We start from the raw sequence: 27,400 nt of genomic DNA on the forward strand, positions 1-27,400 counted from the left end.
CCCCCCCCCGGGGAGACGCAGCCTGCATGCCCAGGTACGATAGCTGTTAAAAGATGGAGTGTGACAAAACAGATAACTCGGCGCTGTCTTGCCAAGACAGACAACTTGACAACAGCTTAGATACTGTAGGGAAGTCATGAAGAAATTAATTAAAGCTCCTCTCTTTACTAAAGAGACTCAGCCATAGAGGACATGACATAGAGAGGACAGGACACAGAGGACAGGACATAGAGAGGACAGGACATAGAGAGGACAGGACATAGAGAGGACAGGACACAGAGAGGACAGGACACAGAGAGGACAGGACATAGAGAGGACAGGACACAGAGAGGACAGGACATAGACAGGACAGGACACAGAGAGGACAGGACATAGAGAGGACAGGACACAGAGAGGACAGGACACAGAGAGGACAGGACATAGAGAGGACAGGACATAGAGAGGACAGGACACAGAGAGGACAGGACATAGAGAGGACAGGACATAGAGAGGACAGGACACAGAGAGGACAGGACATAGAGAGGACAGGACACAGAGAGGACAGGACATAGAGAGGACAGGACACATAGAGGACAGGACATAGAGAGGACATGACATAGAGAGGACAGGACACAGAGAGGACAGGACATAGAGAGGACAGGACACAGAGAGGACAGGACACAGAGAGGACAGGACACAGAGAGGACAGGACACAGAGAGGACAGGACACATAGAGGACAGGACACAGAGAGGACAGGACACAGAGAGGACAGGACACAGAGAGGACAGGACATAGAGAGGACAGGACATAGAGAGGACAGGACACAGAGAGGACAGGACACAGAGAGGACAGGACACAGAGAGGACAGGACATAGAGAGGACAGGACACAGAGAGGACAGGACACAGAGAGGACAGGACACAGAGAGGACAGGACATAGAGAGGACAGGACACAAAGAGGACAGGACACAGAGAGGACAGGACACAGAGAGGACAGGACACAGAGAGGACAGGACACATTATCAGGTTAGGAGTAAAGTGGCATAAAAACAGAGTAACCTAATCACAATACCCACGACAGACCTCTTTTAGAGCAGGGCGCCAATAGATGGAGCACATCTGACTGTAATACAATCACAATGCATTCAGGAAGGTGATGGCTGAAACTGAAGCTTAGAAACAGCACTTCCCAGAGGCTTCATGCCCGGTTAGAGACTGAGGGGGCTGAGGAGGCATGTGTGCCCTTCAGTTTGATCCTTTCGAAGTTTACAAATGATATAATACAAGATCTGGTTCATAGAGACATTTGAAGGCGAAGCAGGCCTACTAATGGATTGCTGATAGATCTGGTTCAAAGAGACATTTGAAGGAGAAGCAGGCCTACTAATGGATTGCTGATAGATCTGGTTCATATAGACATTTGAAGGAGAAGCAGGCCTACTAATGGATTGCTGATAGATCTGGTTCAAAGAGACATTTGAAGGAGAAGCAGGCCTACTAATGGATTGCTGATAGATCTGGTTCATAGAGACATTTGAAGGAGAAGCAGGCCTACTAATGGATTGCTGATAGATCTGGTTCATAGAGACATTTGAAGGAGAAGCAGACCTACTAACAGAGGGCTGATAGATGTTAGATGAATAGAAGGATATTGAAATCGGTCATGAGTGTCTAGACTGGTCCCAGATATGTTTGTTCTATTTGGCAAGAGAGCAGAGACAGACTGGGACCCAGGCTACATGAGTCCACGGATAACACCCAGGCTACATGAGTCCACGGATAACACCCAGGCTACATGAGTCCACAGATAACACCCAGGCTACATGAGTCCACGGATAACACCCAGGCTACATGATAACACCCAGGCTACATGAGTCCACGGATAACACCCAGGCTACATGATAACACCCAGGCTACATGAGTCCACTGATAACACCCAGGCTACATGAGTTCACGGATAACACCCAGGCCACACGATAACACCCAGGCTACATGATAACACCCAGGCTACATGAGTCTACGGATAACACCCAGGCTACATGATAACAACCAGGCTACATGAGTCCACTGATAACACCCAGGCTACATGAGTTCACGGATAACACCCAGGCCACACGATAACACCCAGGCTACATGATAACACCCAGGCTACATGAGTCTACGGATAACACCCAGGCTACATGATAACACCCAGGCTACATGATAACACCCAGGATACATGATAACACCCGGGCTACATGATAACACCCAGGATACATGAGTCTACGGATAACACCCAGGCTACATGAGTCCACGGATAACACCCAGGCTACATGATAACACCCAGGCTACATGATAACACCCAGGCTACATGAGTCCACGGATAACACCCAGGCTACATGATAACACCCAGGCTACATGATAACACCCAGGCTACATGATAACACCCAGGCTACATGAGTCCACTGATAACACCCAGGCTACATGAGTTCACAGATAACACCCAGGCTACATGAGTCTACGGATAACACCCAGACTACATGATAACAACCAGGCTACATGAGTCCACTGATAACACCCAGGCTACATGAGTTCACGGATAACACCCAGGCCACACGATAACACCCAGGCTACATGATAACACCCAGGCTACATGAGTCTACGGATAACACCCAGGCTACATGATAACACCCAGGCTACATGATAACACCCAGGATACATGATAACACCCGGGCTACATGATAACACCCAGGCTACATGATAACACCCAGGCTACATGAGTCTACGGATAACACCCAGGCTACATGATAACACCCAGGCTACATGATAACACCCAGGCTACATGATAACACCCAGGCTACATGAGTCCACGGATAACACCCAGGCTACATGATAACACCCAGGCTACATGATAACACCCAGGCTACATGATAACACCCAGGCTACATGATAACACCCAGGCTACATGAGTCCACTGATAACACCCAGGCTACATGAGTTCACGGATAACACCCAGGCTACATGAGTCTACGGATAACACCCAGACTACATGATAACACCCAGGCTACATGAGTCCACTGATAACACCCAGGCTACATGAGTCTACGGATAACACCCAGACTACATGATAACACCCAGGCTACATGAGTCCACTGATAACACCCAGGCTACATGAGTTCATGGATAACACCCAGGCTACACGATAACACCCAGGCTACATGATAACACCCAGGCTACATGATAACACCCAGGCTACATGAGTTTGCGGATAACACCCATGCTACATGAGTCTATGGATAACACCCAGGCTACATGATAACACCCAGGCTACATGAGTCCACTGATAAAACCCAGGCTACATGAGTTCACGGATAACACCCAGGCTACACGATAACACCCAGGCTACATGAGTCCACTGATAACACCCAGGCTACATGAGTTCACGGATAACACCCAGGCTACACGATAACACCCAGGCTACATGATAACACCCAGGCTACATGATAACACCCAGGCTACATGATAACACCTCTGGTCCTTCTAGTGGAGGTTTCATTACTGGACGGTAATGTCAACCCCCACAGGTCATCTGGATGTAGTGTTACGCAACACCTCCACCATGGTGCCTCAGGTGATTGGTTCTGCAGTGAGGGTCTGCATTGGGTCTGCAGTGAGGTGTGTGTGTCAGTGTGCGTCGTGAGTGTCTGTGTGTGACAGAGAGAAAGAGAGAGAGAGAGAGAGAGAGAGAGAGAGAGAGAGAGAGAGAGAGAGAGAGAGAGAGAGAGAGAGAGAGAGAGAGAGAGAGAGAGAGAGAGAGAAAGAGAAAGAGAGAGAGAGAGAGAGAGAGAGAGAGAGAGAGAGAGAGAGAGAGAGAGAGAGAAAGAGAGCGTGTGTGTGCATGTGTGCAGAGGTGTGTGTGCAGTGTGTGTGTGTGTGTGTGTGGACACATCACCGTACTTGGCTGAGCGGCTCAGTAATTAGAATCAATGTCCTTATGGCCGTTTAACTGCTTCTGCAATATCCCTTTACAACACCGAGCTCTCTAACACAGACTGTTAATACAACCAGCTCTCTGATACAGACTGTTAATACAACCAGCTCTCTGATACAGACTGTTAATACAACCAGCTCTCTGATAATACACCCAGCTCTCTAACACAGACTGTTAATACAACCAGCTCTCTAACACAGACTGTTAATACAACCAGCTCTCTGATACAGGCTGTTAATACACCCAGCTCTCTGATACAGACTGTTTATACAACCAGCTCTCTGATTCAGGCTGTTAATACACCCAGCTCTCTGATACAGACTGTTAATACAACCAGCTCTCTGATACAGACTGTTAATACAACCAGCTCTCTGATACAGACTGTTAATACAACCAGCTCTCTGATAATACACTCTCTAACACAGACTGTTAATACAACCAGCTCTCTAACACAGACTGTTAATACAACCAGCTCTCTGATACAGGCTGTTAATACACCCAGCTCTCTGATACAGACTGTTAATACAACCAGCTCTCTGATTCAGGCTGTTAATACACCCAGCTCTCTGATACAGACTGTTAATACAACCAGCTCTCTGATACAGACTGTTAATACAACCAGCTCTCTGATACAGACTGTTAATACAACCAGCTCTCTGATAATACACCCAGCTCTCTAACACAGACTGTTAATACAACCAGCTCTCTAACACAGACTGTTAATACAACCAGCTCTCTAACACAGACTGTTAATACAACCAGCTCTCTGATACAGGCTGTTAATACACCCAGCTCTCTGATACAGACTGTTAATACAACCAGCTCTCTGATTCAGGCTGTTAATACACCCAGCTCTCTGATACAGACTGTTAATACAACCAGCTCTCTGATACAGACTGTTAATACAACCAGCTCTCTGATAATACACCCAGCTCTCTAACACAGACTGTTAATACAACCAGCTCTCTAACACAGACTGTTAATACAACCAGCTCTCTGATACAGGCTGTTAATACACCCAGCTCTCTGATACAGACTGTTAATACAACCAGCTCTCTGATTCAGGCTGTTAATACACCCAGCTCTCTGATACAGACTGTTAATACAACCAGCTCTCTGATACAGACTGTTAATACAACCAGCTCTCTGATACAGACTGTTAATACAACCAGCTCTCTGATAATACACCCAGCTCTCTAACACAGACTGTTAATACAACCAGCTCTCTAACACAGACTGTTAATACAACCAGCTCTCTGATACAGGCTGTTAATACACCCAGCTCTCTGATACAGACTGTTAATACAACCAGCTCTCTGATTCAGGCTGTTAATACACCCAGCTCTCTGATACAGACTGTTAATACAACCAGCTCTCTAACACAGACTGTTAATACAACCAGCTCTCTAACACAGGCTGTTAATACAACCAGCTCTCTAACACAGACTGTTAATACACCCAGCTCTCTGATACAGACTGTTAATACAACCAGCTCTACAACACAGACTGTTAATAGACCAGCTCTCTAACACAGACTGTTAATACACCCAGCTCTCTGATACAGGCTGTTAATACAACCAGCTCTCTAACACAGACTGTTAATACACCCAGCTCTCTAACACAGACTGTTAATACAACCAGCTCTACAACACAGACTGTTAATACAACCAGCTCTATAATACAGACTGTTAATACAACCAGCTCTACAACACAGACTGTTAATACAACCAGCTCTCTAATACAGGCTGTTAATACACCCAACTCTCTGATACAGGATGTTAATACAACCAGCTCTCTAACACAGACTGTTAATACACCCAGCTCTCTAACACGGACTGTTAATACAACCAGCTCTCTAACACAGACTGTTAATACAACCAGCTCTCTAACACAGACTGTTCAACACCCAGCTCTCTAATACAGGCTGTTAATACACCCAGCTCTCTGGGTGTATTACACTTTCTCTCTCTTCCGCCATCCCCCTCTCTCTCTTTCTCTCCGTCAAAAATTAAGCTGGAGATGAGGACAGTAAAGGGAGCTGGAGATGAGGAAGGTAAAGGGAGCTGGAGATGAGAACAGTAAAGGGAGCTGGAGATGAGGACAGTAAAGGGAGCTGGAGATGAGGACAGAAAAGGGATCTGGAGATGAGGACAGTAAAGGGATCTGGAGATTAGGACAGTAAAGGGGAGATGAGGACAGTAACGGGGAGATGAGGACAGTAACGGGAGCTGGAGATGAGGACAGTAAAGAGAGCTGGAGATGAGGACAGTAAAGAGATCTGGAGATGAGGACAATAAAGGGAGCTGGAGATGAGGACAGTAAAGGGAGCTGGAGATGAGGACAGTAAACGGAGCTGGAGATGAGAACAGTAAAGGGAGCTGGAGATGAGGACAGTAAAAGGAGCTGGAGATGAGGACAGTAAATGGAGCTGGAGATAAGGACAGTAAAGGGATCTGGAGATGAGGACAGTAAAGGGGAGATGAGGACAGTAACGGGGAGATGAGGACAGTAACGGGAGCTGGAGATGAGGACAGTAAAGAGAGCTGGAGATGAGGACAGTAATGGGATCTGGAGATGAGGACAGTAAAGGGATCTGGAGATGAGGACAGTAAAGGGGAGATGATGACAGTAAAGGGAGCTGGAGATGGGGACAGTAAAGGGAGCTGGAGATGAGGACAGTAAAGGGGAGATGAGGACAGTAAAGGGGAGATGAGGACAGTAAAGGCAGCTGGAGATGAGGACAGTAAAAGAGAGCTGGAGATGAGGACAGTAAAGGGGAGATGAGGACAGTAAAGGGGAGATGAGGACAGTAAAGGGAGCTGGAGATGAGGACAGTAAAGGGATCTGGAGATGAGGACAGTAATGGGAGCTGGAGATGAGGACAGTAAAGGGAGCTGGAGATAAGGACAGTAACGGGAGCTGGAGATGAGGACAGTAAAGGGAGCTGGAGATGAGGACAGTAAAGGGAGCTGGAGATGAGGACAGTAAAGGGAGCTGGAGATGAGGACAGTAAAGGGAGCTGGAGATGAGGACAGTAATGGGAGCTGGAGATGAGGACAGTAAAGGGAGCTGGAGATGAGGACAGTAACGGGAGCTGGAGATGAGGACAGTAAAGGGAGCTGGAGATGAGGACAGTAAAGGGAGCTGGAGATGAGGACAGTAAAGGGAGCTGGAGATGAAGACAGTAAAGGGAGCTGGAGATGAGGACAGTAAAGGGAGCTGGAGATGAGGACAGTAAAGGGAGCTAGAGATGAGGACAGTAAAGGGAGCTGGAGATGAGGACAGTAAAGGGAGCTGGAGATGAGGACAGTAAAGGGAGCTGGAGATAAGGACAGTAATGGGAGCTGGAGATGAGGACAGTAAAGGGAGCTGGAGATGAGGACAGTAATGGGAGCTGGAGATGAGGACAGTAAAGGGAGCTGGAGATGAGGACAGTAAAGGGAGCTGGAGATGAGGACAGTAAAGGGAGCTGGAGATGAGGACAGTAAAGGGAGCTGGAGATGAGGAATTAAGTGTTGCTATTATACCTCGGACTGGCTTAACGACCGACCTGAAGACTGACCTGAAGACTGACCTGAAGACTGACCTGAAGACCGACCTGAAGACCGACCTGAAGACCGACCTGAAGACCGGCCGGAAGACCGACCTTAAGACCGACCTGAAGACCGGCCGGAAGACCGACCTGAAGACCGGCCGGAAGACCGACCTGAAGACCGACCTGAAGACCGACCGGAAGACCGACCTGAAGACCGACCTGAAGACCGACCGGAAGACCGACCTGAAGACCGACCTGAATACCGACCTGAAGACCGACCGACCTGTAGACCGACCTGAAGACCGACCTGAAGACCGACCTGAAGACCGACCTGAAGACCGACCTGAAGACCGACCTGAAAGACCGACCTGAAGACCGACCGGAAGACTGACCAGAAGAAACAGGGCTGGAATGATTACCTCTCATCTCCTATCCCCATAGTGCTCTGGTCAAAAGTAGTGCACTCTAAAGGGATTAGAGAACCATTTGTGACTCGACCCTCTTCCATCTTCCTTAAATGGATTCTCATCTCTTCGGGCTAGTTATTATGCACCTCCCAAGGATAAATCAATTCAATTGTGGATCAAGAGCGACACTGTTGATAACCACCTACTGTCTCGTGTCTCCATTCAAATGACTGTCCACTTCTACTAGGTTGGCATGGCTATAGGGTAGGACTGCAACATGATGTCCCCCTATCTGGTCTTTAACAGACAGTATAGGTTTCCATCCAGGGAGATTTAGTGTAGTGTGGCTTGGTGAGATCTTACTCCCTAGTCATAATGTTAATGCATGCATAACAACTGGGTTAGTGCATGGATAACTCACAGAAGATGCATTTACATTGGCCTTTTAACATCGGAGAATTAACAGCATCTTTAACAAGACCTTTGGACAGGACGCTGGCTTTAACTGAAAAAAACTTGAAGGAAACAAGAGCCCAGATTAAATATTGTATGGTTGGTTTGAAAAATGATATTTAGTTTTGAGTGAGCTATAACAGTTTTTTGGGGGGCAGATTGACTTGAGGCAGCCATGCAGATATGGATAATGACTGGATAGTTTTCCTATCTAAATTAGAGTGTACATTGGGGCATTTTCATTTTTTCATCTTTTAGCAAGGTTCATTCCAAGCTCAAGTTAATGTTGGAAGTAAAATGTTATTACTCACGAGGTTGACAAGAAATACCAGGAGAAACAATGACAACTTTCCAAAAAAAAAAAAGAAGATTCATTAAAACATCGAAGCAAACAGAAAATGTATTTAATCAAAGTCTAGCCAAATGCTCTTATCATATGAAAGACTGAACACGTTATTATCTTTAGTGATGTTAATGCCATTATATCACGTTGACAGGCAGGACAAGGTAACATAGCATAACATAACGGAAGGGGTGATGAGATAGAGAACAGAGCCCTTCCTTTAACTGCGGAACAGTTAGGTCACATTATGGTCCGTGATTTAGAGGAGCGGGAAGCGCACATAAAAAAAACAAAAAAACAACGCGCCTTTTTATATATATTTTTTTGTGTTGTTTTGTGCGCGTGAGTTTTCTCCCACCTTTTTAATGCAGGAAAATATAAAGAGAGTTGAAAGCATAGAGAGGAGGAGCGTTACTTTAACTCACCGCGAAACGGCGATTCAGCGTTCACCCACCTATTTGTTCATGTTACCACTACGTCACAGGTTCTGATTGTCATTGTGATCCAGCAGTACAAAACCACTATACTTGGACTGGAGCGAAAAAAATTAAAAGCTATTTGCAATTTTATGTAACACTCGTGCATTTCATAAAGATATATTGCATAGCTCTTCAACTGTTCTGCCCTCGGGTGCTAAAACTGTGCTTGTAATATACTTCATTTACTAATGTATCTTACTGTTTTTTTTTCTTCCGTACACCGTCAGACAGAAAATATCTCGTTGTTCAATCCACTTCCGCATTGTTGTCAGTCAGTGTTCATACAATGTATACACTTTAAAAAGGTTAAGTCAGTTTGAAGAAAGAAGAAACTTAACAATTCTGCCAAAAAAAATCCTACATCTTCTAGAAAACTGCTTATAGGTTGTGTTGTAGCTAAGCCCTACAGGTATCAAAAAAATTAGCCCCTCGTTGTTCATCGGTTCATTTTCTATCTCCATTTGGAGTCTGTTTGTGGTTCCATCTTTTTAAACAAGTTTACAATTGATTATAAGAGAAAACAATCATGCATTAATGATCTTCTCTTCCGAAAATGGAAATGTCTTGTGGTCGATAACGTCCTTCCTATAGAACATGAGTTGGCAAAAAAAGGGCCTGTGCTTCAGAGAATAAAATCCCCCCTGGTCCATTTTCCTGCAGCCGAAGCCAAACCTTTGTTCCACTTCCTTTCTTTTTCTTCTCAATGTTATATTTTGTACAAACATCGCATCGATCGAAGATAGACTTGGGGAAAGACAAGACTTCTCTACTAACGTTTTTTTTGGTAGGCACTATGCTGTACTGAGGTTGAGGTCAGGGGTCATTCTGCTGTGGGTCGGGGCCACATAGACTCTGGGAGGAGTCTTCGGGGATGACGTCATCAGACGAACCAGAAAGCGACCACATTCTTCTTCTTCTTCTTCTTCATCTTCATCTTCCCCCCCTCTTCCGTCGTTGTCTAAAGCCTCATCATGGGAGCGGCTGAATCACCTCACCTCAGATCCGTAGGTGGAAGGTGCTGGAAATGTAAAAAAAAAAAAAACACAACACAAGGACATAGTTAGTTACACAGCTGCATTTACAACAGATGGGACGTCATGGACTCATCCAACAAAATATAGAAAAACATTTTTAGAGGTCTTGAAAACATGTAATAATAAACATAGATTTTTGGAGTGATGTATCACTTTAACTGGGCTGTCTATGAGGCAAGTTATTCTGTCAACAGTGGAACTGGTCTTCTTTTAGAAGTGTTGTCCCCTTATCAACAATATGTACAGGGCATTCGGAAAGTATTCAGACCCCTTGACTTTTTTCCACATTTTGTTACGTTACAGAATTCATCTATAATGAATTAAATAAATGTTAAAAATCCTCATCAATGTACACACAATACCCCATAATGACATCACAATACCCCATAATGACATCACAATACCCCATAATGACATCAAATCAAATCAAATTTTATTTGTCACATACACTTGTATTCTTCATACTATAAAATAATATAAAATAATGCCACTGAATCCTAAGCAAATCTTGTCTGCTGAATGAACTAGTGTCGCCCACAGCCATTTGGCACAGCCAGATCAGGACCCTAACATAAGGACAACTCAGAGTATGCTATTCTCTTCTTCTGAAATAAACTACATTTTCTTCATATCATGTTTCTTTAGACCTGTCTAAAATAAATAATGGATTTCTTGTGAAGGTGCAGGTTATATTACATGGATTTATTGAGAAGGTGTAGGTTATATTACATGGATTTATTGAGAAGGTGTAGGTTATATTACATGGATTTATTGTGATGGTGTAGGTAGGCTATATTACATGGATTTATTGTGATGGTGTAGGTAGGCTATATTACATGGATTTATTGAGAAGGTGTAGGTTATATTACATGGATTTATTAGACTTTTTAAAAGGTAGATGTTCCTAAGGTCTGCATTAGTGGCTTGTAGGCTGTGTGTGGAAGCCAGGAGATGCTACATGTATTGATGTTAATTAACAGTCAATTACTGTGAGACCGACAGTTGTTTGCTTGACAATCACCGGCTGACGACATTTCGTGACCGCCACAGCCCTAATGACAGCTCACTTGGAGTTTTGCCAAAAGGCACCTAAAGGACTCTCAGACCATGAGAAACAAGATTCTCTGTTCTGATGAAACCAAGATTGAACTCTTTGGCCTGAATGCCAAGCTTCACGTCTGGAGGAAACCGGGCACCATCCCTACGGAGAAGCATGGTGGTGGCAGCATCATGCTGTGGGGATGTATTTCAGCGGCAGGGACTGGGAGACTAGTCAGGATTGAGGGAAAGATGAATGGAGCAAAGTACAGAGAGAGATCCATTGATGAAAACCTGCTCCTGAGCGCTCAGGACCTCAGACTGGAGCGAAGGTTCACCTTCCAACAGGACAACGACCCTAAGCACACAGCCAAAACAATGCAGGAGTGGCTTAGGGACATGTCTCTGAATGTCCATGAGTGGCCGAGACGCAATCTCTGGAAAGACCTAAAAATAGCTGTGCAGCGACGCTCCCCATCCAACCTGACAGACTTTAAGAGGATCTGCAGAGAAGAATGGGAGAAACTCCCCAAATACAGGTGTGCCAAACTTGTACGTCATACCCAATGAGACTCGAGGCTGTAGTCAATGCCAAAGGTGCTTCGTCAAAGAACTGAGTAAAAGGTCTGAATACTTATGTAAATGTGATATTTCATTTTGTTTTGTGTTTTGTGCATTATGGGGTATTGTGATGTCATTATGGGGTATTGTGATGTCATTCTGGGGTATTGTGATGTCATTATGGGGTATTGTGATGTCATTATGGGGTATTGTGATGTCATTATGGGGTATTGTGATGTCATTATGGGGTATTGTAATGTCATTATGGATTATTGTGATGTCATTATGGGGTATTGTGATGTCATTATGGGGTATTGTGTGTAGATTGATGAGGATTTTTAAAATTTATTTAATCAATTTTAGAAGACTGTAACGTAACAAAATGTGGAAAAAGTCAAGGGGTCTGAATACTTTCTGAATGCACTGTACCCGGCTGACTGGATACATCTAGCATGACTAATAACCTTATCAACAATAGATACAGTATATCTGCTGACTGGATACATCTAGCATGACTAATAACCTTATCAACAATAGGTACAGTATATCTGCTGACTGGATACATCTAGCATGACTAATAACCTTATCAACAATAGACACAGTATATCTGCTGACTGGATACATCTAGCATGACTAATAACCTTATCAACAATAGACACAGTATATCTGTTGACTGGATACATCTAGCATGACTAATAACCTTATCAACAATAGACACAGTATATCTGCTGACTGGATACATCTAGCATGACTAATAACCTTATCAACAATAGACACAGTATATCTGCTGACTGGATACATCTAGCATGACTAATAACCTTATCAACAATATATACAGTATATCTGCTGACTGGATATATCTAGCATGACTAATAACCTTATCAACAATAGACACAGTATATCTGCTGACTGGATACATCTAGCATGACTAATAACCTTATCAACAATAGATACAGTATATCTGCTGACTGGATACATCTAGCATGACTAATAAATAACCTTATCAACAATAGACACAGTATATCTGCTGACTGGATACATCTAGCATGACTAATAACCTTATCAACAATAGATACAGTATATCTGCTGACTGGATACATCTAGCATGACTAATAACCTTATCAACAATAGATACAGTATATCTGCTGACTGGATACATCTAGCATGACTAATAACCTTATCAACAATAGATACAGTATATCTGCTGACTGGATACATCTAGCATGACTAATAACCTTATCAACAATAGATACAGTATATCTGCTGACTGGATACATCTAGCATGACTAATAACCTTATCAACAATAGATACAGTATATCTGCTGACTGGATACATCTAGCATGACTAATAACCTTATCAACAATATATACAGTATATCTGCTGACTGGATATATCTAGCATGACTAATAACCTTATCAACAATAGACACAGTATATCTGCTGACTGGATACATCTAGCATGACTAATAACCTTATCAACAATAGATACAGTATATCTGCTGACTGGATACATCTAGCATGACTAATAACCTTATCAACAATAGATACAGTATATCTGCTGACTGGATACATCTAGCATGACTAATAACCTTATCAACAATAGATACAGTATATCTGCTGACTGGATACATCTAGCATGACTAATAACCTTATCAACAATATATACAGTATATCTGCTGACTGGATATATCTAGCATGACTAATAACCTTATCAACAATAGACACAGTATATCTGCTGACTGGATACATCTAGCATGACTAATAACCTTATCAACAATAGATACAGTATATCTGCTGACTGGATACATCTAGCATGACTAATAACCTTATCAACAATAGATACAGTATATCTGCTGACTGGATACATCTAGCATGACTAATAACCTTATCAACAATATATACAGTATATCTGTTGACTGGATACATCTAGCATGACTAATAACCTTATCAACAATAGATACAGTATATCTGCTGACTGGATACATCTAGCATGACTAATAAATAACCTTATCAACAATAGACACAGTATATCTGCTGACTGGATACATCTAGCATGACTAATAACCTTATCAACAATAGATACAGTATATCTGCTGACTGGATACATCTAGCATGACTAATAACCTTATCAACAATATATACAGTATATCTGCTGACTGGATATATCTAGCATGACTAATAACCTTATCAACAATATATACAGTATATCTGCTGACTGGATATATCTAGCATGACTAATAACCTTATCAACAATATATACAGTATATCTGCTGACTGGATATATCTAGCATGACTAATAACCTTATCAACAATAGACACAGTATATCTGCTGACTGGATACATCTAGCATGACTAATAACCTTATCAACAATAGGTACAGTATATCTGCTGACTGGATACATCTAGCATGACTAATAACCTTATCAACAATAGACACAGTATATCTGCTGACTGGATACATCTAGCATGACTAATAACCTTATCAACAATAGATACAGTATATCTGCTGACTGGATACATCTAGCATGACTAATAACCTTATCAACAATATATACAGTATATCTGCTGACTGGATACCTCTGGAGGGGACTGAGGAGAAACCTTGAGAGAGTTATGTTGCCATGAATCCATCTATCTTGAATTAACCCTTCCATCTTCAACCAGATCTCCTTTTAGAAACGTCTGACAGATTTATTCCTGACATTATTTCACAACTCCTCTCCACTCCTCTCCTCTCCTCTCCTTTCCTCTCCTCTCCTCCCCCCCCCCCCCCCCCCTCCCCTCCCCTCCCCTCTCCTCTCCTGTTCATATGTATTGTGTGCCAGTCTGGCTGACTGTCAGTTGCAGCTGAGATTATACAACATTTTCTGTGTGAGTGAGAAATGGCGTCTTTCTTGAGGAGAGAATCAAAGAACAGAACAGAACAAGTCCGCATCCCAAATGGCACCCTATTCCATTCATAGTGCTTGAGCCATGATAAAAAAGTAGTGCACTATATAGGGCATAGGGTGCCATTTGGGAGGAAGACCCCAGCCAGAGCTGTAACACTCCCATTAACCTACAACAGTACTCTGCTGCTATTAGAGCTACTTAAAGTGACATAGAGCCACTGTACTGACGTTCTACAAGGCCTGGCCAGTGAACTAGTACCAATGTCACATTGGACCGCGGCTCGGATGACAGGACGATACTGTACCGATTACTTTTTATCCTGCCAAAGCTGGAAATGGACAATCTTTTGCACGAAGTAATATTAATGTAGAGAGGGGGCCCTGCAAGGTCATCGAGACAGTGTATACATCTAATGGGCTGGGGAGATGGCCATGAATCCATTACATCTAATGGGCTGGGGAGATGGCCATGAATCCATTACATCTAATGGTCTGGGGAGATGGCCATGAATCCATTACATCTAATGGTCTGGGGAGATGGCCATGAATCCATTACATCTAATGGTCTGGGGAGATGGCCATGAATCCATTACAACTAATGGTCTGGGGAGATGGCTATGAATCCATTACATCTAATGGGCTGGGGAGATGGCCATGAATCCATTACAACTAATGGTCTGGGGAGATGGCCATGAATCCATTACATCTAATGGTCTGGGGAGATGGCCATGAATCCATTACAACTAATGGTCTGGGGAGATGGCTATGAATCCATTACATCTAATGGGCTGGGGAGATGGCCATGAATCCATTACATCTAACGGGCTGTGGAGACGGCCATGAATCCATTACAACTAATGGACTGGGGAGATGGCCATGAATCCATTACATCTAATGGTCTGGGGAGATGGCCATGAATCCATTATATCTAACGGGCTGTGGAGATGGCCATGAATCCATTACATCTAATGGGCTGGGGAGATGGCCATGAATCCATTACATCTAACGGGCTGGGGAGATGGCCATGAATCCATTACATCTAATGGTCTGGGGAGATGGCCATGAATCCATTACATCCAGCAGGATCCAGGGGTCTGTACGGGGAAGAGGTTACCAACAGATCCACAGCCTCCTCCATTCTAACAGGGCATCAGGCCAGTCAGAGTATTCCACACCTCAGTAGTGAATCGAAAGATACTGACAGGTTGATGAAAACCGACAGGTTAACGCTGCAATGACATGGTTCTAATACAAGTCTATTAGAAGGGCAGGTCTGGGACAGATTGTGTCTGGAGGAAAGTCCATCTGCATAGGAGCATCGACTATGGTAGCCCAGGTATTGGCAAAATATCTGATCTGATTGGTCAAAAGACCAATTAGTGGCAAAAGGATCAGAATTGTGCTACCTGTGTAAACCAGCCTCACTCAAATGTGTGTAATGTGTATGTTTTATGTTTATCCCTCTACTGTGAGCCAAAGCGCCAAATACACATTTCCATTCCTGTGTAAACAATGGACAAGTCTATCAGCTAGCATGCTAGTATACACCCATATACTCCCAGTCATTGCGCTTACGCTAGTTAGCATTGGCTCCCTCTTAACTTCCTCCATACTGGACACAGAGACGTAAAAAATGGTATTCACAAGTTCACCTGACTCTGGGGAATTAGATAAAGGGCCTCATTGCCAAAATCCCCACGTATCCCTTTGACATGTAAATGTCTATAACCTCTCTGGGGTAGGGGGCAGTGTTTTCACATCCGGATGAAAAGCGTACCCAAAGTAAACTGCCTGTTACTCAGGCCCAGAAGCTAGGATATGCATGTAATTGGTAGATCTGGATATAAAACACTCTACAGTTTCTAAAACTGTTAAGATACAGGTAACTTATTAGATAGATTGTAGTCTTGTTGGGCGAGTTGAAACCGCTGTATTTTTTAATCAAACGTGCCAAATAAATTGACATTTTTGGGACATAAAGAAGGACATTATCAAACAAAAGGACCATTTGTGATGTTTCTGGGACATTTTGGAGTGCCAACAGAAGAAGATCTTCAAAGGTAAGGCATTAATTATATCGCTATTTCTGACTTTTGTGGTGCACCTGCCTGGTTGAAATATGATTTTCATGTGTTTGTATGCTGGGCGCTGTCCTCAGATAAACGCATGGTTTGCTTTCGCCGTAAAGCCTTTTTGAAATCGGACACAGAGGCTGGATTAACAAGAAGTTAAGCTTTATTTTGATGTATAACACATATATTTTGAAGAATGTTAAATATTTGAATTTAGTATTTTTGACAGTAGCGTCCCACCCTAGAGAGGATAACAACATCGCATGGTTTGCTTTCGCCGTAAAGCCTTTATGAAATCGGACACGGCGGGCTGGATTAACAAGAAGTTAAGTATTTTTTTGTATTTTTTGATCGCTAGCGTCCCACCTACCCTAGAGAGGATAACAACATCCACATTCACTCGCCAGGCACCTGTTACAGGAGGAGAGAGACATGTTGTTGTTTATCTCTATTTATGTCTTACAGGGCCATCGTGTTTTATCTGTCACTGTCTCTGGTCACAGGCAGCAGCGTCCTGCCACAAGCCCTGACCTGGTTGCCACGACAACACGCTCCACCAATAAACCACGGAAACCAGGAAGAGTTCAAGCCAATCTACAGCCGCCGCCCCCCGTGTGATTGGCAGATTTACGGGCCATATCATTGGCCAGCTAAATCAAGCTCTCTGGAATGGGAGAGGTTTTTACTAGCCAGTTCTTTCCGCCTGGTTTGGGCTCTCAAATGAAAACGATTTACAATACTGTTGATAGATTGATTGGTCCGCAGTAAAAAGGCTCTGATCAAGCACTATTGGTTCTCTCTCTCTCTGTTTAATCTCGGTCTGAAAGCAGCATCATGCAGAGCAGCAGAAGTTATCTTTGTCTGAAAGCAGCATTATATAGGGCAGCAGAAGTTATCTTTGTCTGAAAGCAGCATTATGTAGGGCAGCAGAAGTTATCTCTGTCTGAAAGCAGTATTATATAGGGCAGCAGAAGTAATCTCCACCTCCATGTCATTATACACTAGCCTGACACACCAGACATTACACACTAGCCTGACACACCAGACATTATACACTAGCCTGACACACCAGACATTATACACTAGCCTGACACACCAGACATTATACACTAGCCTGACACACCAGACATTATACACTAGCCTGACTCACCAGACATTATACACTAGCCTGACTCACCAGACATTATACACTAGCCTGACACACCAGACATTATACACTAGCCTGACACACCAGACATTATACACTAGCCTGACACACCAGACATTATAGCCTGACACACCAGACATTATAGCCTGACTCACCAGACATTATACACTAGCCTGACTCACCAGACATTATACACTAGCCTGACTCACCAGACATTATACACTAGCCTGACACACCAGACATTATACACTAGCCTGACACACCAGACATTATACACTAGCCTGACTCACCAGACATTATACACTAGCCTGACTCACCAGACATTATACACTAGCCTGACACACCAGACATTATACACTAGCCTGACACACCAGACATTATACACTAGCCTGACACACCAGACATTATAGCCTGACACACCAGACATTATAGCCTGACTCACCAGACATTATACACTAGCCTGACTCACCAGACATTATACACTAGCCTGACTCACCAGACATAATACACTAGCCTGACTCACCAGACCACCTCCATGACATCTTACCTTAGAAAGTCTGGGGCTTTAGAGATCATGTTCTCGAAGTCCGAGAAGGAGAGCTTGCTGTCCCCGTCGAGGTCAGCCTCCTCCATGGCCTTGCTACAGACCAGATTGACCTCTTCAGGGGTCAGCTCTCCTTTGGTCAGCCGGTTCAACGTCTTCTCCAGATCCTCCTTACACAGGAAGTTATCCACGTTAAAATCTGACACGCGGGAAAGAGGAAGAGAGATTCAAAATGAGATGAAGAGATTTGATTTGATTTGATTTGATTTAAAAATGGGAGAAATGAAGAAATTCAAAACTTGTTTGAATGGCGCAGGACGGAACGGGTCGGAAGCAGTTTGCTGATGGCCTATGTTCCGCAAGAAATTCAAAAACCCTAACTAAATAAGTTACTAAATAACTAAATTAGTAACTCAGCAAGCAAGATAAAACAGAGTAAGTATGAGTCAGAGTCCTAGTGGTCATCAGACAGACAGACACACATACAGACACTCAGACAGACAGACCTAAAGACAGACAGACAGAATAAACACACTCTCATCAGTGACTCCATAGGAGACATACTAGTCTACACAGTACTAACCAGTACTAACCATAGGATACATACTATTCTACTCAGCACTAACCAGTACTAACCATAGGAGACATACTAGTCTACTCAGTACTAACCAGTACTAACCATAGGAGACATACTAGTCTACTCAGTACTAACCAGTACTAACCATAGGAGACATACTAGTCTACTCAGTACTAACCAGTACTAGCCATAGGAGCCATACTAGTCTACTCAGTACTAACCATAGGATACATACTAGTCTACTCAGTACTAACCAGTACTAACCATAGGAGACATACTAGTCTACTCAGTACTAACCAGTACTAGCCATAGGAGATATACTAGTCTACTCAGTACTAACCAGTACTAACCATAGGAGACATACTAGTCTACTCAGTACTAACCAGTGCTAACCATAGGAGACATACTAGTCTACTCAGTACTAACCAGTACTAACCATAGGAGACATACTAGTCTACTCAGTACTAACCAGTACTAACCAGTATTAACCATAGGATACATACTAGTCTACTCAGTACTAACCAGTACTAACCATAGGATACATACTAGTCTACACAGTACTAACCATAGGAGACATACTATTCTACTCAGTACTAACCAGCACTAACCATAGGAGACATACTAGTCTACTCAGCACTAACCAGTACTAACCATAGGATACATACTAGTCTACTCAGTACTAACCAGTACTAACCATAGGATACATACTAGTCTACACAGTACTAACCAGTACTAACCATAGGATACATACTAGTCTACTCAGTACTAACCAGTACTAACCAGTATTAACCATAGGATACATACTAGTCTACTCAGTACTAACCAGTACTAACCAGTACTAACCATAGGATACATACTAGTCTACTCAGTACTAACCAGTACTAACCATAGGATACATACTAGTCTACACAGTACTAACCAGTACTAACCATAGGAGACATACTAGTCTACTCAGTACTAACCAGTACTAACCAGTATTAACCATAGGATACATACTAGTCTACTCAGTACTAACCAGTACTAACCAGTACTAACCATAGGATACATACTAGTCTACTCAGTACTAACCAGTACTAACCATAGGATACATACTAGTCTACACAGTACTAACCAGTACTAACCATAGGAGACATACTAGTCTACTCAGTACTAACCAGTACTAACCATAGGAGACATACTAGTCTACTCAGTACTAACCATAGGATACATACTAGTCTACTCAGTACTAACCAGTGCTAACCATAGGATACATACTAATCTACTCAGTACTAACCAGTACTAACCAGTATTAACCATAGGAGACATACTAGTCTACTCAGTACTAACCATAGGAAACATACTAGTCTACTCAGTACTAACCAGTACTAACCATAGGATACATACTAGTCTACTCAGTACTAACCAGTACTAACCAGTACTAACCATAGGAGACATACTAGTCTACTCAGTACTAACCAGTACTAACCAGTACTAACCATAGGAGACATACTAGTCTACTCAGTACTAACCAGTACTAACCAGTACTAACCATAGGAGACATACTAGTCTACTCAGTACTAACCAGTACTAACCATAGGATACATACTAGTCTACTCAGTACTAACCATAGGAGACATACTAGTCTACTCAGTACTAACCAGTACTACCCAGTACTAACCATAGGAGACATACTAGTCTACTCAGTACTAACCAGTACTAACCATAGGAGACATACTAGTCTACACAGCACTAACCAGTACTAACCATAGGATACACACTAGTCTACTCAGTACTAACCAGTACTAACCAGTACTAACCATATATTTTAAAAGCATATATGGTCTTCAGTTCCCGTGGAGCCGTTTCGCAGAGAGCAGAGAACATGTCTACAAAGTCATTGAAGCTCAAGTTGCCTTGTCCGTCCTCAGAGAAGACTTCCACGATGCGGTTTCTGAACGGGTTCTCCTGTAAGAAGGAGCAGAGGGACAGGAACAATCAGTACTGTATACAGGGCATTATGGGTATTGTAGTAGATCAAGAGTGAGTCAGTACTGTATACAGGGCATTATGGGTATTGTAGCAGATCGTGAGTGAGTCAGTACTGTATACAGGGCATTATGGGTATTGTAGTAGATCATGAGTGAGTCAGTACCTTATACAGGGCATTATGGGTATTGTAGTAGATCATGAGTGAGTCAGTACCTTATCCAGGGCATTATGGGTATTGTAGTAGATCATGAGTGAGTCAGTACCTTATCCAGGGCATTATGGGTATTGTAGTAGATCATGAGTGAGTCAGTACTGTATACACGGCATTATGGGTATTGTAGTAGATCATGAGTGAGGCAGTACTGTATACAGGGAATTATGGGTATTGTAGTAGATCATGAGTGAGTCAGTACTGTATACAGGGCATTATGGGTATTGTAGTAGATCATGAGTGAGTCAGTACTGTATACAGGGCATTATGGGTATTGTAGTAGATCATGAGTGAGTCAGTACCTTATACAGGGCATTATGGGTATTGTAGTAGATCATGAGTGAGTCAGTACCTTATACAGGGCATTATGGGTATTGAAGTAGATCATGAGTGAGTCAGTACTGTATACAGGGCATTATGGGTATTGTAGTAGATCATGAGTGAGTCAGTACTGTATACAGGGCAGTATGGGTATTGTAGTAGATCATGAGTGAGTCAGTACTGTATACAGGGCATTATGGGTATTGTAGTACATCATGAGTGAGTCAGTACTGTATACAGGGCATTATGGGTATTGTAGTAGATCAAGAGTTAGTCAGTTCTGTATTCAGGGCATTATGGGTGTTGTAGTACATCATGCTACAGGTACTAAGAGGAATATGGAGTCTCAACCATGACGGTGATGCAGAGCAAAGTGCTGCGTCCCCTTTCTACTGTGTCTTACGTGGAACATAATAAACGTCTCTCTATCCACCGGATCTGGACCAAACTCACTAAAAGTGGAAGTAATAAAGCCTCTCTTGAAAAAAACTATTGGCCTATATCGAATCGGCCATTCCTCTCAAAAATGTTAGAAAAAGCTGTTGCACAGCAACTCACTCCTGTCCTGAAGACAAACGATGTATACGAAACGCTTCAGTCTGGTTTTAGACCCCATCATAGCACTGAGACTGCACTTGTGAAGGTGGTAAATGACCTTTTAATGGCGTCAGACCGAGACTCTGCATCTGTCCTCGTGCTCCTAGACCTTCGTGCTGCTTTTGATACCATAGATCACCACATACTTTTGGAGAGATTGGAAACCCAAATTAGTCTACACAGACTGTCCTGGTTTAGAGTTCTGGCCTGGTTTAGATCTTATCTATTGGAAAGATATCAGTTTGTCTCTGTGGATGGTTTGTTCTCTGACAAATCAAATGTATATTTCGGTGTTCCTCAAGGCTCCGTTTTAGGACCACTATTGTTTTCACTATATATTTTACCTCTTGGTGATGTCATTCGGAAACATAATGTTAACTTTCACTGCTATGCGGATGACACACAGCTGTACATTTCAATGAAACATGGTGAAGCCCCAAAATTGCCCTCCCCGGAAGCCTGTGTTTCAGACATAAGGAAGTGGGTGGCTGCAAATGTTCTATTTTTAAACTCGGACAAAACAGAGATGCTTGTTCTAGGTCCCAAGAAACAAAAAGATCTTCTGATGGATCTGACAATTAATCTTGATGGATGTACAGACGTCTCAAATAAAACTGTGAAGGACCTCAGCGTTACTCTGGACATTGATCTCTCTTTTGACAAACATATCAAGACTGTTTCAAAGACAGCTTTTTTCCATCTACGTAACATTGCAAAAATCAGAAACTTTCGGTCCAAAAATGATGCAGAAAAATTAATCCATGCTTTTGTCACTTCTAGGTTAGACTACTGCAATGCTCTACTTTCCGGCTACCCGGATAAAGCACCAAATAAACTTCAGTTGGTGCTAAATACGGCTGCTAGAATCCTGACTAGAACCAACATTTTTTATCATATTACTCCAGTGCTAGCCTCTCTACACTGGCTTCCTGTTAAGACAAGGGCTGATTTCAAGGTTTTACTGCTAACCTACAAAGCATTACATGGGCTTGCTCCTACCTATCTCTCTGATTTGGTCCTGCCGTACATATCTACACATACGCTACGGTCACAAGACGCAGGCCTCCTAATTGTCCCTAGAATTTCTAAGCAAACAGCTGGAGGCAGGGCTTTCTCCTATAGAGCTCCATTTTTATGGAACGGTCTGCCTACCCATGTGAGAGACGCAAACTCGGTCTCAACCTTTAAGTCTTTATTGAAGACTCATCTCTTCAGTAGGTCCATTGATTGAGTGTAGTCTGGCCCAGGAGTGTGAAGGTGAATGGAAAGGCACTGGAGCAACGAACCGCCCTTGCTGTCTCTGCCTGGCCGGTTCCCCTCTCTTCACTGGGATACTCTGCCTCTAACCCTATTACAGGGGCTGAGTCACTGGCTTACTGGTGCTCTTCATGCTGTCCCTAGGAGTGGTGCGTCACTTGAGTGGGTTGAGTCACTGACGTGATCTTCCTGTCCGGGTTGGAGCCCCCCCTTGGGTTGTGCCGTGGCGGAGATCTTTGTGGGCTATACTCGACCTTGTCTCAGGATGGTAAGTTGGTGGTTGAAGATATCCCTCTAGTGGTGTGGGGGTTGTGCTTTGGCAAAGCGGGTGGGGTTATATCCTGCCTGTTTGGCCCTGTCCGGGGGTGTCGTCGGATGGGGCCACAGTGTCTCCCGACCCCTCCTATCTCAGCCTCCAGTATTTATTCTGCAGTAGTTTATGTGTCGGGGGGCTAGGGTCAGTCTGTATATCTGGAGTATTTCTCCTGTCTTATCCAGAGTCTTGTGTGAATTTAAGTATGCTCTCTGTGTTGGAGCGTGACCCTGGCTATCTGTAAATTATGTCTGAGTGTTGGAGCGTAACCCTGGCTATCTGTAAATGATGTCTGAGTGTTGGAGCGTAACCCTGGCTATCTGTAAATGATGTCTGAGTGTTGGAGCGTAACCCTGGCTATCTGTAAATGATGTCTGAGTGTTGGAGTGTTCCCCTGGCTATCTGTAAAATGTCTGAGTGTTGGAGCGTAACCCTGGCTATCTGTAAATGATGTCTGAGTGTTGGAGCGTGACCCTGGCTATCTGTAAATGATGTCTGAGTGTTGGAGCGTAACCCTGGCTATCTGTAAATTATGTCTGAGTGTTGGAGCGTAACCCTGGCTATCTGTAAATGATGTCTGAGTGTTGGAGCGTGACCCTGGCTATCTGTAAATGATGTCTGAGTGTTGGAGTGTGCCCCTGGCTATCTGTAAATGATGTCTGAGTGTTGGAGTGTGCCCCTGGCTATCTGTAAATGATGTCTGAGTGTTGGAGCGTGACCCTGGCTATCTGTAAATGATGTCTGAGTGTTGGAGCGTAACCTTGGCTATCTGTAAATGATGTCTGAGTGTTGGAGCGTGACCCTGGCTATCTGTAAATGATGTCTGAGTGTTGGAGCGTGCCCCTGGCTATCTGTAACTGATGTCTGAGTGTTGGAGTGTGCCCCTGGCTATCTGTAAATGATGTCTGAGTGTTGGAGTGTGCCCCTGGCTATCTGTAAATGATGTCTGAGTGTTGGAGCGTGACCCTGGCTATCTGTAAATGATGTCTGAGTGTTGGAGCGTAACCTTGGCTATCTGTAAATGATGTCTGAGTGTTGGAGCGTGACCCTGGCTATCTGTAAATTATGTCTGAGTGTTGGAGCGTGCCCCTGGCTATCTGTAACTGATGTCTGAGTGTTGGAGCGTGACCCTGGCTATCTGTAAATGATGTCTGAGTGTTGGAGCGTGACCCTGGCTATCTGTAAATGATGTCTGAGTGTTGGAGTGTAACCCTGGCTATCTGTAAATGATGTCTGAGTGTTGGAGCGTAACCCTGGCTATCTGTAAATGATGTCTCAGTGTTGGAGCGTGACCCTGGCTATCTGTAAATGATGTCTGAGTGTTGGAGCGTAACCCTGGCTATCTGTAAATGATGTCTCAGTGTTGGAGCGTGACCCTGGCTATCTGTAAATGATGTCTGAGTGTTGGAGCGTAACCCTGGCTATCTGTAAATGATGTCTGAGTGTTGGAGCGTGACCCTGGCTATCTGTAAATGATGTCTGAGTGTTGGAGCGTAACCCTGGCTATCTGTAAATGATGTCTGAGTGTTGGAGCGTAACCCTGGCTATCTGTAAATGATGTCTGAGTGTTGGAGCGTAACCCTGGCTATCTGTAAATGATGTCTGAGTGTTGGAGCGTGACCCTGGCTATCTGTAAATGATGTCTGAGTGTTGGAGCGTAACCCTGGCTATCTGTAAATGATGTCTGAGTGTTGGAGCGTGACCCTGGCTATCTGTAAATGATGTCTGAGTGTTGGAGCGTAACCCTGGCTATCTGTAAATGATGTCTGAGTGTTGGAGCGTAACCCTGGCTATCTGTAAATGATGTCTGAGTGTTGGAGCGTAACCCTGGCTATCTGTAAATGATGACTGAGTGTTGGAGCGTAACCCTGGCTATCTGTAAATGATGTCTGAGTGTTGGAGCGTAACCCTGGCTATCTGTAAATGATGTCTGAGTGTTGGAGAGTAACCCTGGCTATCTGTAAATGATGTCTGAGTGTTGGAGCGTAACCCTGGCTATCTGTAAATGATGTCTGAGTGTTGGAGCGTAACCCTGGCTATCTGTAAATGATGTCTGAGTGTTGGAGCGTAACCCTGGCTATCTGTAAATGATGTCTGAGTGTTGGAGCGTAACCCTGGCTATCTGTAAATGATGTCTGAGTGTTGGAGCGTAACCCTGGCTATCTGTAAATGATGTCTGAGTGTTGGAGCGTAACCCTGGCTATCTGTAAATGATGTCTGAGTGTTGGAGCGTAACCCTGGCTATCTGTAAATGATGTCTGAGTGTTGGAGCGTGACCCTGGCTATCTGTAAATGATGTCTGAGTGTTGGAGCGTAACCCTGGCTATCTGTAAATGATGTCTGAGTGTTGGAGCGTAACCCTGGCTATCTGTAAATGATGTCTGAGTGTTGGAGCGTAACCCTGGCTATCTGTAAATGATGTCTGAGTGTTGGAGCGTAACCCTGGCTATCTGTAAATGATGTCTGAGTGTTGGAGCGTAACCCTGGCTATCTGTAAATGATGTCTGAGTGTTGGAGCGTAACCCTGGCTATCTGTAAATGATGTCTGAGTGTTGGAGCGTAACCCTGGCTATCTGTAAATGATGTCTGAGTGTTGAAGCGTGACCCTGGCTATCTGTAAATGATGTCTGTGTGTTGGAGTGTGCCCCTGGCTATCTGTAAATTATGTCTGTGTGTTGGAGTGTTCCCCTGGCTATCTGTAAATGATGTCTGAGTGTTGGAGCGTAACCCTGTCTATCTGTAATGATGTCTGAGTGTTGGAGTGTTCCCCTGGCTATCTGTAAATGATGCCTGAGTGTTGGAGCGTAACCCTGTCTATCTGTAATGATGTCTGAGTGTTGGAGTGTTCCCCTGGCTATCTGTAAATGATGTCTGAGTGTTGGAGTGTTCCCCTGGCTATCTGTAAATGATGTCTGAGTGTTGGAGTGTTCCCCTGGCTATCTGTAAATGATGTCTGTGTGTTGGAGTGTTCCCCTGGCTATCTGTAAATGATGTCTGAGTGTTGGAGTGTTCCCCTGGCTATCTGTAAATGATGTCTGAGTGTTGGAGTGTTCCCCTGGCTATCTGTAAATGATGTCTGAGTGTTGGAGTGTTCCCCTGGCTATCTGTAAATGATGTCTGAGTGTTGGAGTGTTCCCCTGGCTATCTGTAAATGATGTCTGAGTGTTGGAGTGTTCCCCTGGCTATCTGTAAATGATGTCTGAGTGTTGGAGTGTTCCCCTGGCTATCTGTAAATGATGTCTGTGTGTTGGAGTGTTCCCCTGGCTATCTGTAAATGATGTCTGTGTGTTGGAGTGTGCCCCTGGCTATCTGTAAATGATGTCTGTGTGTTGGAGTGTTCCCCTGGCTATCTGTAAATGATGTCTGAGTGTTGGAGTGTTCCCCTGGCTATCTGTAAATGATGTCTGAGTGTTGGAGTGTTCCCCTGGCTATCTGTAAATGATGTCTGAGTGTTGGAGTGTTCCCCTGGCTATCTGTAAATGATGACTGTGTGTTGGAGTGTTCCCCTGGCTATCTGCAAATGATGTCTGTGTGTTGGAGTGTTCCCCTGGCTATCTGTAAATGATGTCTGTGTGTTGGAGTGTTACCCTGGCTATCTGTAAATGATGTCTGTGTGTTGGAGTGTTCCCCTGGCTATCTGTAAATGATGTCTGAGTGTTGGAGTGTTACCCTGGCTATCTGTAAATTATGTCTGAGTGTTGGA

General features: G+C 43.7%; 1 protein-coding gene across 2 annotated transcripts in view; it reads right to left on the reverse strand.

Moving 5' to 3' along the window:
- Positions 1–8,726: 8,726 nt before the first annotated feature.
- LOC110499808 (calcium and integrin-binding family member 2) overlaps positions 8,727–27,400 on the reverse strand; it is a 44,648-nt gene continuing 25,974 nt past the window's right edge. The window contains exons 4-7 of one of the 2 annotated variants that reach the window (XR_005052354.1): positions 20,827–20,974; positions 18,457–18,652; positions 9,366–10,184; positions 8,727–9,219 (exon numbers count right to left, since the gene is read on the reverse strand). Coding sequence is in view for 1 of the 2 variants with exons in the window: in XM_036981642.1 (XP_036837537.1) it covers positions 10,163–10,184; positions 18,457–18,652; positions 20,827–20,974 (366 nt within the window). In the remaining variant the exon portion in view is untranslated. Of the gene's footprint in view, positions 10,185–18,456; positions 18,653–20,826; positions 20,975–27,400 lie in introns of both variants that reach the window. The other variant, XM_036981642.1, reaches the window with a different exon arrangement.

Source organism: Oncorhynchus mykiss, chromosome 6, assembly GCF_013265735.2.
Source record: "Oncorhynchus mykiss isolate Arlee chromosome 6, USDA_OmykA_1.1, whole genome shotgun sequence".
Taxonomy (NCBI): Eukaryota; Metazoa; Chordata; class Actinopteri; order Salmoniformes; family Salmonidae; genus Oncorhynchus; species Oncorhynchus mykiss.